This window comes from Carcharodon carcharias, chromosome 4, assembly GCF_017639515.1.
Source record: "Carcharodon carcharias isolate sCarCar2 chromosome 4, sCarCar2.pri, whole genome shotgun sequence".
Taxonomy (NCBI): Eukaryota; Metazoa; Chordata; class Chondrichthyes; order Lamniformes; family Lamnidae; genus Carcharodon; species Carcharodon carcharias.
The window spans coordinates 166,296,262-166,308,652 of record NC_054470.1 but is presented as its reverse complement, the minus strand read 5'-3'; the positions used below and the strand labels follow the sequence as shown (position 1 = coordinate 166,308,652).

General features: G+C 40.2%; 1 protein-coding gene across 5 annotated transcripts in view; it reads left to right on the top strand.

The window, feature by feature from the left end:
* Positions 1-12,391, top strand: part of erbin (erbb2 interacting protein) — a 313,059-nt gene that overhangs the window by 254,571 nt on the left and 46,097 nt on the right. For 4 of the 5 annotated variants that reach the window (XM_041185894.1, XM_041185891.1, XM_041185893.1 and 1 more), the window contains exons 16-18: positions 3,178-3,351; positions 5,000-5,185; positions 8,736-8,850. In XM_041185894.1, coding sequence (XP_041041828.1) covers positions 3,178-3,351; positions 5,000-5,185; positions 8,736-8,850 — 475 coding nt within the window. The remainder of the gene's footprint in view (positions 1-3,177; positions 3,352-4,999; positions 5,186-8,735; positions 8,851-12,391) is intronic. The other variant, XM_041185895.1, reaches the window with a different exon arrangement.

The window sequence follows — 12,391 nt, the reverse complement described above, 5'->3', positions numbered from 1 at the left end:
CTTTGTTTTTTTAAGCAAAATCCAAAAACAAACTGCTAATAACTTTAAAAAAAATATTTGTATTAACAGCAGCCTTGGTAATTTTAGAAATTTGAATGTTAAGAGCAGTAATAGTTAGAAAGATCACCTTGTTTATGAATAAAAGTGGTGGTAGGGTGTTCTTCAGATAACTCTGCAAGCCTATTTCCTAATAGCATAGGGTCATCATCAGCTGCTATCCCATGATTTGAGAATGATGTCTACTCGGTCGCAAGTTTTTGCCATGGGTCTTCATGCGGCTGAACAGGCCAATCCTTGTCCCACAGATCTTTGGGCAAATGGGGCAGGACATCCAACAGGGTCATAGGATCCAGGGTGCAGGATTTGCTTCCTTTTCTTTTCTTCTCTGCTGCCGCTCTGCCTTGTCATTAATGCATAGGGACTCGAAGCAAGATGCTGATTGATGGACAAGTTATCACCCATCTGAATGACTGGTAGCAAACTCCTCCCAGTTATTAATGTCAAAGCTGCTGCACTTCAAGGAGGACTTCGGAGTGTCTTGGAACTGTTTTCTTTATCTTTCCCTAGAACATTGGCCATTTGAGAGTTAAGAGAACAGGAGCAGGCGGTGGATATGTTTTTCCCAGCTCAATGTCCAATCCATCAAAATTGATTTTGCAGGAGTTTTGCTTGTGTATTTGTGGACTTGGCTTCAAGAAGGGCACAAGCCTTTTTTTAATGGTCCTCCCATTGGATCTTGAGAATCTCAGTGGAGGCATTGCTGATGGAATTTCTCTAGTGTTCTAATACAGCACCGGTACACAGTCCAGGTCTTGCTGCATTACAGGAATGTGGTGACGATATGCACTAGGGTTTCCGTTGACTTGTGCAGCTATTTGTTGACAGACATTCGCTACCATAGTTTGTAGAAGGCTGAGTTGGTGCACCTAATCTATTGTTGGACCTCATCAATTGTGGCCTTTTGACAGAGGAACACTAAGGAATGGGAGGTGATCAACATATTCCAGAGTGCCTCCTTCAACATATATGGAAGGTGAAATATTTGGCTGACCAGTTGTGAGCTGATAATGAGTTTTGTTTTGGCAACATTCAAGGATAGGCCAAGTTTCTTGTATGCAAAATTGAAGGGATCAAGAGTAGTTTGCAAATCTGGTGCAGAATGGGCAATGACACTGCAGTCATCTGCAAACTGTTGATCATGTATGTCCATGGAGTTCAGTTTAATTTAGGCACAGAGGCAACCAAGGTTAAAGAGTTTTCCATTTAGAGGGTATTTAATACTGACACCAGAGGGCAAGTGATCCTTGAAGGTGCTCACATAGCCTTGCTTGACCCTAGTCCGGATTTTGAAAGCATCTGTTTCAGATCTCCCACTTGAGACAGTTGCAGTCACATCGCTGTGAAGCAATTGCAGGTTGTGATGAAGTTTCTTGGGCGCCAGAATCTTTGGAGCACAATCTACAGAGCCTGGCTATTTACTGAGTCACATGGCCAGGTCGATGAATGCAATGAAATGTTCCTGGTGTTCTCTATATTTTTCTTGCATTTGTCTAGCAGCAAAGGCCATGTCAGAAGTTCTTCTGGAAGGTCTATCATCACATTGTGTCTCTGGGAGGATTTCCTCAGCCACAGAAAGTGGGTTATTTAGGGGCCTGCGTGTCAGGATTTTCTCTGCTGTGGACAAGAGGGAAGTACCTCGATAGTTTCCACATGATTAATCTCCCTTCGTGAAGGTAGTTACACTTGTCGCATTCTTGAAGCCTAGAAGGCATCTGCTGCCATTGTAGATTCATGTTTGGTGAGTTGTTCTTTCCAGTGTTGATGGATAGCATTGTTATCATTAAGAAACGAAAGACCATCCTGTGAATGATGAGGATTTTGTCAGTTTGACCTTGATCCCAGTACAGATGTCCAACAACCTTTATGCATCACAAAAACAAAAATAAAAATACCTGGAAAGACTCAGCAGTTCTGACAGCATCTGCGGAGAGGAAAACAGTTAATGTTTCGAGTCCGTATGATTCTTCAACTTTAACCTTTATGCATCTGTCACTGGTATACAGAATCTTGACTAGTGACTCCCACGTTCACAGCCCTGCCCCCATCACCAGTCCTACATCGCCTCAGGACTTCGCAAATGGACCTTGGTAGAAGCTTGTGCGTTACTTTATTTAATGTGAGGACCTTCAGGTGCCAACATTGTCCTCACAATCAGATATTGGTGACATGTCAAACCATGCTGAATGGGACCACTTTGTCGCTACAGCCTTCTTTGCCCTTCATAGCCATTGAGAAACACAGTCTTACTTCACTGGTTCTGCTGTTGAGGACGTTTTGGAATGCACTTTGTCTGGCATCTCCCAATGACCTTGTTGCTATTAGTGACCCTGCCACGAGAGCCCCCGATGGCATTGTTCAAGGGATTATCAGAACACACAAGCCTCTCCACTGCATCAAGGTGGCGATCCACAGAGAAATTTAGGGTGGATATGGCTGGAAAAGCAACAGAAAACTTATCAGAAGTTTCCCCAGTTTTGGACAGTGAGATGACAGTGTGTCTAACTGATAACACTATCCAAAAGCGATTTGAAAGTGTTGCTTTTAAAGAAGCCGTAGTACAATGAAATGCTTGTGATGAATTGATTTTTGACTGTATGAAAGCTATACTGTATCCCTATTTTAACATTTTTGTGACATTGAAAAGTAGTTGTAAAGAAGTGTTCTATGTAAACATTTAAAGATTTGCTTTTAAATAGTTTATCAAATGAACTAGTGAGTCGTGTCCACAATAGCTTAAAGAATTGTGTTCATGTTTATTTGGCTGTTTTTATTTTAGTTGTTATAGGAGATTGAATAGTCTCAGATTCCTATGTATTCATATGCATCAGGCCAATGGCAAGTCAACATTCACATGTAGCTTGTACCATTGGCTGTGTTTGTATATAGACAGTGCAAGAGGAGCTAAGATAAGTTTAATTAAGATCCTAATTTGACCAATGAATGGTCCAGTTGTTATCTAGTATGCAGAACAGAAACAGCTGTCCAATAAAGCATGTACATGTTTGTTTGAAGCATACTGAGCTTCAGGAAAATTGTTGACCAACTTGCCTGTGCTGCTGCAGAGCCAATAAGGTACCAATGGCACTACCAATTATTACTCTTTTTGTTCATGTATAGGAAGGTAACTTGAAAAGGTATCCAACACCATATCCTGATGAGCTCAAAAACATGGTTAAAACTGCTCAGAGTGTGGTACATAGATTAAAAGATGATGGAACATCAGATGATTCTGGAACTGAAATGAAGCAGAATGATGACCGATCAGTCACAACGAAAAATTCTGGTGTAGAGGTGAGAAAATGCTAAATCACAGCTCTAGAAATTGCAATGTAAATAGATCTTTATATAACTCAGTCAACAGCCTATTTATGGATTACCGTGGATTGTGACATATAAGAGTACCCCATTTTTCAGCCCCAAAAATCATGTTTTGCATATACTTGGTTCAGAAGTCGACACCCTACCCCCAGCCCACCTCCTCCACCAACAATTTTCAGTCACAACATTCTATATTCATATTAGTGGTCAGCCTCAATTTTTCACCCCACAACTGATGTTTTACCTACCAGTACCTCATAACTAGGTGCAAGGGATCAAGCAGACTGTGTTGCTAAGGTGCACAGGAGGTTAAGTCAGGCCCACATAGATCAGAACTTCACATGGTGAATGACAAAGATGGCAACCATTCACACCCATGCTAACAGTTCACTTTTATACTTGACATAGATGTTGATTTTTCAGGATTCAGTGGTTGACTTATAAGCTGAGATCTGTGGCATTTTCACTGAGAAAACTCTTGTATATGTAGATAAGCTTTTAGATGCTCGTATATAAAAGTGTATACAACACAGGTCTGTGTCATATTTGAGCTCAATGAAGCTTTTTGCAGTTCTGACTTCAAAGACAGTAAAAGAATTTGACCAAGTGACCAATATTAACTATCAGCCAGTGTGTTAACAGGGGTCTTGTGGTGTAGTGGTAGCACTCACATCTCTGAGCCAGAAGCTCAAGTTGCACTCCGGGACTTGATGGAGCATTCGTAATATGGTCAAATGGATTGATTATCAATCTGCAAATCTCCCAATAGGCCTATGCCAGGAGCTAAGAGTGGGAGAGTCTCTTGTCAGCCAGAACCTGCAGAAGGGAATAACAAAACACTGCTGTACCATGGACCGACACTTGGAAGTCCATGGTCACCAATGCCCTCTTAGGGGATGGTACCTGAAGAGACAAGAGTGCGTTAACCTTCCTATCAGAAAATAAAGACAAATTCTCCTTTTCGTTGTCTTTTTCCAAAAGATGTAACACCAACTTTCTGGTTGTCAGATTTTAAAAAAAAAGAATTTCTATATGTATTGCTTGACTTTTGTTTATCTAGCAACATGTTGCTGGGATTGAAAATACGTTTGCACTTGTACAGAAGAAATTCTTTTAAAGGAGCTAACATTTCCTTCCATTTGGATTTTTTGTTGTTGTTGAGCTTGTCACCTCATCTCAAAACATATAAACACCTGGTTGGAGGGGGTGGTGGGGGAACCTTGGCTCCCAAATTTCTTTTTGGTAAAAATGCATTTAGAACTATATTCTCTAAATTTGATTGGATTGCATCATTCACAAGAAGTTTTTCCTGACGTTATTAGAACCTATTCTTAGTCTTCAGTTTGAATGATTTTTGTATACTTTAGGAATCTAGGTAGTGCTTCAGTAGAAATTTTAAGTTGCACAAACAAATTGTTACTCCTACCTGCACCAAAATGCAGGTAGTACTTTGTTAATACTAATCTTCTGTTCCTTTAGAAGTAGTTTTTGCAAAAGACATATTTGGATAAAACTGCTGTTCTTGTATTTCAATGTCCTGCATTGCAAGAAATATAAAACTGACTTAATCACTAACGACCTGCACCTAGTTACAAGGAAAATATCCATACTGTATTCTTAGGTAACAGACTGTACTATAGAATGCATTAAATCATCAGAAAATGTTGAATTGAATATGGTGGAAAACTGCACCAAGCAAAACATTGAGGAAGACCTGAGTGACAATGTGGAAAATACCCAAAAAAATGCAGTTGTGGATGATGCTGAGGATATAAGCACTGCTGCCAACGATGAAGATGCACTTGAGGTATACCAGTAACTGTTGTTATCAGTGTTCACATTGTTGTTACTAAATTATTTTCTGAAAATTAAGGACAAAATGATTTTGCACAAATTTTAAAACTATGCTAATGCCAGGTCATAGTCAAGCTATTCTGATTTTCGTTTTCTCTTAACAAATACTGGTGAGGTGAGAGTGACTGCCCTTGACATCAAGGCAGCATTTGACCGAGTGTGGCATCAAGGAACCCAAGCAAAACCGTGCTCAATGGGAATTGGGGGAAACTCTCCACTGGTTAGAGCCATAACTAGCACAAAAGAAGTTGGATGTGGTTGTTGGAGGTCAATAATCTCAGTTCCAGGATATCACTGCAAGATTTCCTCAGAGTAGTGTCCTGGGCCCAACAGTCTTCAGCTGCTGCATCAATGACCTTCCTCCCATCATAAGGTCAGAAGTGGGGATGCTCGCAGATGGATTGCACAATGCTCAGCGCCATTTGCGACACCTCAGATACTGAAGCAGTCCATGTCCAAATGAAGCAAGACCTGGACAATATCCAGGCTTGGACTGACAAGTGGCAAGTAACATTCGCGCCACGCAAGTGCTAGGCAATGACCATCTCCAACAAGAGAGAATCTTATCATCACCCCCTTGACCTACAATGGCATTACCATCACTGAATTCCCCACTATCAACATCCTGGGGGTTACCATTGACCAGAAACTGAACTGGACTAGCCATATAAATACTGTGGCTACAAAAGCAGGTCAGAGCTTAGGAATCCTGTAGCAAGTAACTCACCTCCTGACTCCCCAAGGGCGCTCCACTGCCTACAAGGCACAAGCCAGGAGTGTAATGGAATACTCCCACCTGCCTGGGTCAGTGCAGCTCCAACAACACTCAAGCTTGACACTAAAAGACAGAGCAGTCCGTTTGATCGGCACCCCATCTTCAAACATTCACTGCCACTGATGGCAGCAGTGTGTACTATCTACAAGATGCACTGCAGGAACTCACCAAGCCTCATTTGACAGCACCTTTCAAACCCATGACCACTACCATCTAGAAGGACAAGGGCAGCAAACGCATGGGAACACCACCACCTGGAAGTTCTCCTCCATCTTGACTTAGAAATATATCATTGTACCTTCAATGTAGCTGAGTCAAAATCCTGGAACTCCTCCCTAACACTGCTGTGGATGTACCTCCTTCAGCTGGACTGTATGGACTGCAGCGGTTCAAAAAGGTAGCTTCCCAGCACCTTCTCATGGGCAATAAATCCCATGAACAAACTTTTAAAAAATTGTTCCTTTGCCATTTACTGTTATACCTCACATAGCCAGGTGGTGAAGGATAAAACTGCAGCATACTCTCTATACACTTAAATCTTTTTTAGACAGCGGCACATTACATTTCATGTACCTCCAACCATTCTTGCAGCCTGCTTCTACATATGCGAACAGAGGTGAACCCCCAAATAATGCCCAACCCATTAATGCAATTAACCCGCAATTGATTTACAATTAACATTTTTAGTCTTTTTCTTAGTTTTTCTCTCATTTATTTACTGATACTGTTTTGCTCACTTTGGCTGTCTGATTTTGCTTGCTTTTGCATTTGTCGTGAAGTAAGCACCTTTATTACAACAGTACTTCTTTAGATGCCATCACATGTCATTCCATCCTTCCATTGTCACCCCTCTCATACGATGCCTGTTTATTCCTTTCATTTTTTTTTTAAAAAATATTTTTTCATGGGATGTGGGTGTCACTGGCTAGGCCGCCGTTTATTGCCATTCCTAATTGCCCTTGAGAGGTCAGCCTTGAACCACTGCAGTCCATGTGTTGCAGGTACACCCACAGTGCTGTTGGGAAGGAATTAAATTATCTCCAACCCATGCCATTTTCCTATGCCATCCCCATCCTTCATTCCACACCCCTTAGACTGTTTCAGCCCCGTATACCATGTCACCGGCTTCCCGATCCCATCCTCTTTCTGCTGCCGTAAGTGCTCCTTCCCATATTCTCCCCCACCACCCCCCCCCCCAACAATCCCCCCCTACCTTGTGTGCTGTCTTCCACTTCCCCCATGCCATTTCCTCCCCCTGCACCACCCACCCCATTGTGGTCAACCTGTTACTGCAGCATCTTGTGGTAGATTTTAAACTTTATATAAAACTGATGTGCCCTTTGCTGATATTGTTTTTGTGTTGCTCCTCTCTCAGATGAATTTACAACTCAATTAATATACAAATTGTGAAGCACAGATAGTCAGGAGCAGCATTATAGAGCATTGTTTGACCAAAAGCCCTATTAATTTTTAAAGACTCTAGGCTTTATTTATAACTAAGAAGGCAAGATGTGCCATCTTCATCATAACACATACATCAATGTTTAGTTAAATTGAAATGCAAGCAAAAAGGTCATTAGGATAAATACACATGAATCAGATTTCTTTGATTGAACTTTATTTCTGTGCTTAAACATTCTTAGTGAAGAAAAAGAGAGAATCTGAATTTATACAACAGCTTTACTTCCTTTAGATGTTTCAAATTGTTTCACAGGTAATGAATAATTGCATTTCAAAATTCAATGTTATGTATTGTGCACAACAAGGCCCCACAAGCAGCAGTATGATAAACTGCCAGTTGTTATGTTTGGTGGAGTTGTTTGTGGGATAAATGTTGGCCAGGAAATGAGGAAAGCTTCCCTCTGCTCCTCAACTAATATCATATCACCCGTTTTGTCCACATGAACAAGTGGACAGATCCACAGTTAAGTATATGATCTGAAAGATATTAAACTAAGAAAAGTTGGGAACAAAGGTGCTGTATGATTCTGCAGTCTTAGTAGAACACGTTTCTTGTATTTTTGCTCATCTCTGAGGCTGCAAATTCAAACTTAATTGGCATGATCTGATTTGAAATGTGACTCTATACAGGTTACTAGAGAATTTAATAATTAATATCAATGCATAATTTAGACGATTTTGAGAGTTAAAGTATAGTCAAATAGCAAGATTGTTTCAGAAATGTTGAGATTTTAGCACATTAAAAACTGTATCAAGGGGAATTTTGCATTAGATTATGCAGCAACTGTTCTTTCAGAATAAGGAGCACTACAGGGATTGAATCACTGCTGTACAACAATCCAAAAAGATGGACTTCTATATGAAGCTAAAGGATGTGCAAGGAAATATCATTTGAACAGCAGCCAGTCTAATAAATCAACTGATCCCAAGATGCTCTAAGAATGTAAAATTGTTCTAAGTCATGTGGCTTGCTTTCAATGAATTTGAAAGAAGCTGTTGGAAAGGTGGATTCAGTGGATCAATGTACCCCCTTGTGTGGAGCTCCAGACAGACCAGGTGATCTAAAATTTCCATAGATCTTGACCAGTATGGATCAATAACTTTAGGAGTTGCTAAAATGGGGAGAGGAAAGCCTTTTGTATTTTTTAGAAAGTCAAAGTTGAAAATGTGACATGCATCCTATGGTTTTCTGTGTGCTTTAGAAATTATTTTCTGGTCTGTATGGCATTTAACCAACTTTCCCTCCCTTCTCATCCTGGTTTGATAGGATACTGAAAACACTTCTTCAGACGAAGAGATGAAGATGGCAGAATTAAGGCCACCCTTGATTAAGATACCAATCACTCAACCAAAAGTTGTTGCACTGAGTAAAGAGAAAAGAGGTTGGTTAAATTAAATTAAATATTGATAAATCTGTCAGAATCTGTTGGTTGTGGTTAAGACATGGAAGAGCCTTTGTCAATATTTTAGAAAATGTTATTGCTCACTTTAGTCTGCAGCTACTTGGGTGCATTAAAAATGTATTTTATGCACTTCAATCAAGGACAGATATAGGAAGTTAGTTTTTATAAATATGGTGTGCTGTTAAGTTCAATTGGCTTCACTTTTAGTTCATATCTAATATTCTGTGTGTGCTTCAAGCAATTTGGATGGCTGCTTTGATTTCTGATTTTCATATGCATCTTGATCTAACTGATAAGTTGGAGAGCATGGCGAGAACATAATAAGCTTCGAAAAGAAATCAAATTAGATGTACTTAAAAAGAACAAACTTGCATGTCTATAGTACTTCTCATGTTCTTGGGATGCCCTAAAGAGCCAGCTAACTACTTTGATGAGTATGCTAATATCCACATTGGTCTACAGCAAAGTTCCAGTTGATGGTATTGATTGACACCTATATAACTATGTCCATAGGGCTTTGGCTTAAAGGCTGAAAGATTGCACCTCCAATAATGTAGTATTTCCTAAATAACAGCCTAGGTAATCTGATGAAGTAGGTCTTGAACTAATGGCTGTCTTACTCACAGGTGACACTGAGAGTCACTGTTAATTAACTAACACTGAGCTAATTAAACTTGATCATTTCAGTGGTTCTCTTGAACTCATAAGTTTTACTTATTTGTCAATACTGTTTTTCTCGAAGAAATACTCTCTGGCTGTCCATAGCCTGGTGTATACTTCTAAAGCAGGAGAGCAGATTCATGTTAAGTTATGCCCACAACATGTTAGTTGTTGCCAATGGCTCTTTGTGTTATAGCATATTGATGATCACCTTTGGCAACATTTTAACTTTCCAGAAAGCACAAAAAATTAGCTTCTTATAAGCATTTGCCATTTGTTTGAGATGGAGAAAGGGGGAATATTAAATGAGCTTTAGTTGTTGTAATTAAAAACAAAGTGCTGAAAATATTCAAATCTGGAGAGAGTGAGTTCACATTTTCAGGTCAATGACCTTTTATCAGAACTGTGTTTTCTTTAGAGCTTTGCTTCTCTACCATGTTCAAAAAAAAAGTTGGGTCTTACTGCACTTGGTTGAATGAGATAATTGATAAAGGTATATTAAGAGTTATTGAGCTAAACCATGTGAGTGAGCTGAATCAACACAGTTTAACCAGAGTTTGTTACTGTGCGCTGATTTTCGATGTACACATTCAACTCCATTTTCCTTTTTACCTTGTTCATTCTTGGGTTATGGATGTTGCTGTAGAGGCCTGTATTTTTTGCCCATACCTAATTGCCCTTGGGGAAGTGGTGGTGAACCACTGCCTTGAATACAACTGAGTGGCTTGCTGAACCATTTGAGGGCAGGTATTAGGTAGCCATGTAGCTGTGGCCTGAAGCCATATGAAGGGCCAGCCTCTTTTATTTTCTTCCCTTAACAACATTAGTGAACTAGTTGAGTTTTTAAAACAACCCTAAAGGAATAAAGGACTTAAGAGCAGCAGTAGGCCATTCAGCCCTTTGAGCCTGCTCTGCCATTTGATAAGATCATTGTGGTCTCAACTCCACTTTCCTTTCTGCCTCTCCCCCCCCCCCCCCAATAACCCTTGAACCCCTTGTCTATCAAAAGTCTATCTAACTCAGCCTTGAATAAATTTAATGACCCAGCCTCCATTGCTTTTAGGTCAATTAATTTAGGATTCATAAATTCTACTACTGTACTAATAAGCTTTACAACTGTTAGTAAACCTTGCTACTATTAATAAACCTTACAATTATTGTCCAGCAAGCCCTGGACAATCTTCAGGCTAGGGCTGATAAGTGGCAAGTAACATTCGCATTAGACAAGTGTGAGGCAATGACCATCTCCGAAAAGAGCGAATCTAACCATCACCCTTTGACATTCAATGGCATTACCATTGCTGAATCCCCAAATATCAACATCCTGGGGGTTACCATTGACCAGACACTGAACTGGACAGCCATGTAAATACTGTGGCAACAAAAGCAGGTCAGAGGCTGGGAATTCTGCGGCAAGTAACTCGCCTCCTAACTCCCCAAAGTCTGTCCACCTTCTACAAGGCGCCAGTCAGGAGTGTAATGCCTGGATGAATGCAGCTCCAAAAATACTCAAGAAGCTCGACACCATTCAGGACAAAGCAGCTCACTTGATTGGCACCTCATCCACCATAATAAATATTTACTCCCTCCACCACTGGCACACAGTAGCAGTAGTGAGTACCATCTACAAGATGCACTGAAGCAACCCACCAAGGCTCCTTTAACAGCATCTTCCTAACCTGTGACCTCTACCACCTAGAAAGACAACAGATGCGTGGGAACACCACAACCTGCCTTCCAAGTCTCACACCACTATGACTTGGAACTGTTTCCCATTCCTTTGCTGTTGTTGGGTCTAAATCCTGGAATACACTTTCCAACAGCACTGTGTATGTACCTGCACCACATGGACTAACGTGGTTCCAGAAGGCAGCTTCCACCCCACCTCTAGAGCAATTAGGGATGACAATAAATGCTAGCCTAACCAGTGACATCCACGAATATGAACGAATATAAAAAAAACCCCAAGTTTCAGAAGAGAAACAAGGAAAAAATACTCACCAGTCAATCATTTTTACCCGTTTCCCTGTGACATCACACTTTGAGTTCCTCAGAACGCTGTCGGTTTGCTCTGGAGCCACAGACTGGCCTAGCTCTTTTAACTGATCTGCTGCTGTGTCTCTTCGTGCTCTTTGAAACGTTGTCCCTATAGCTTCATGGTCACCATTACCGAGGCTAGATTTTAAAAAAAATTCAGATTTACTTATTTGACTGAATCCATTTCATAAATTACCCTTTTTGGATTTGAAATCATGTCTTCAGATTATTAGACACAGCCTCTGAATTATGAATAGCGCAACCACTATGTTACCACACCGAGTTTGTAAGGTGGCTCCATGATGTCATCAGCTCTCAGGTTCTTTTCTAATATGAGGAAAAAATCATAATTGTATCATAATTATTTTATTCCTTTTATAATAATAATGGGATTCCCTCTCCTAAGCAAGATTATACAGTTCACTTTTTTCCACTTCTGGTATTGTTTGCCAGGGTACTAAGATCCATTTGCATTTAATTGGGTTTCCCCTCAACATTTTCTTCATCAGGCGCAATTTTACACATTGACTCTAGGGACATTGAAGATTTAAAGTGCTGCAGAAATGCATTAATTCCAAGTTTGGATTCATTCTTTCCCAGCTTTAATTACTGATTCCATCAGGTGTACCCTTTTAAATTGCATATATATGTTAACCAAGAGGTAAATTCCTGTTGTTCTGTTTTATGAACAAAACTGTCTCATATGCATCTTATTGATTTACAGTTAAACTGAATGACTAGAAACATTGTTGTGGAATCAATGCTATGTCTAAAATGATGCTTTTAGAAATTGCACCAGTAGCATGCGTTTAAGCATCTTTAA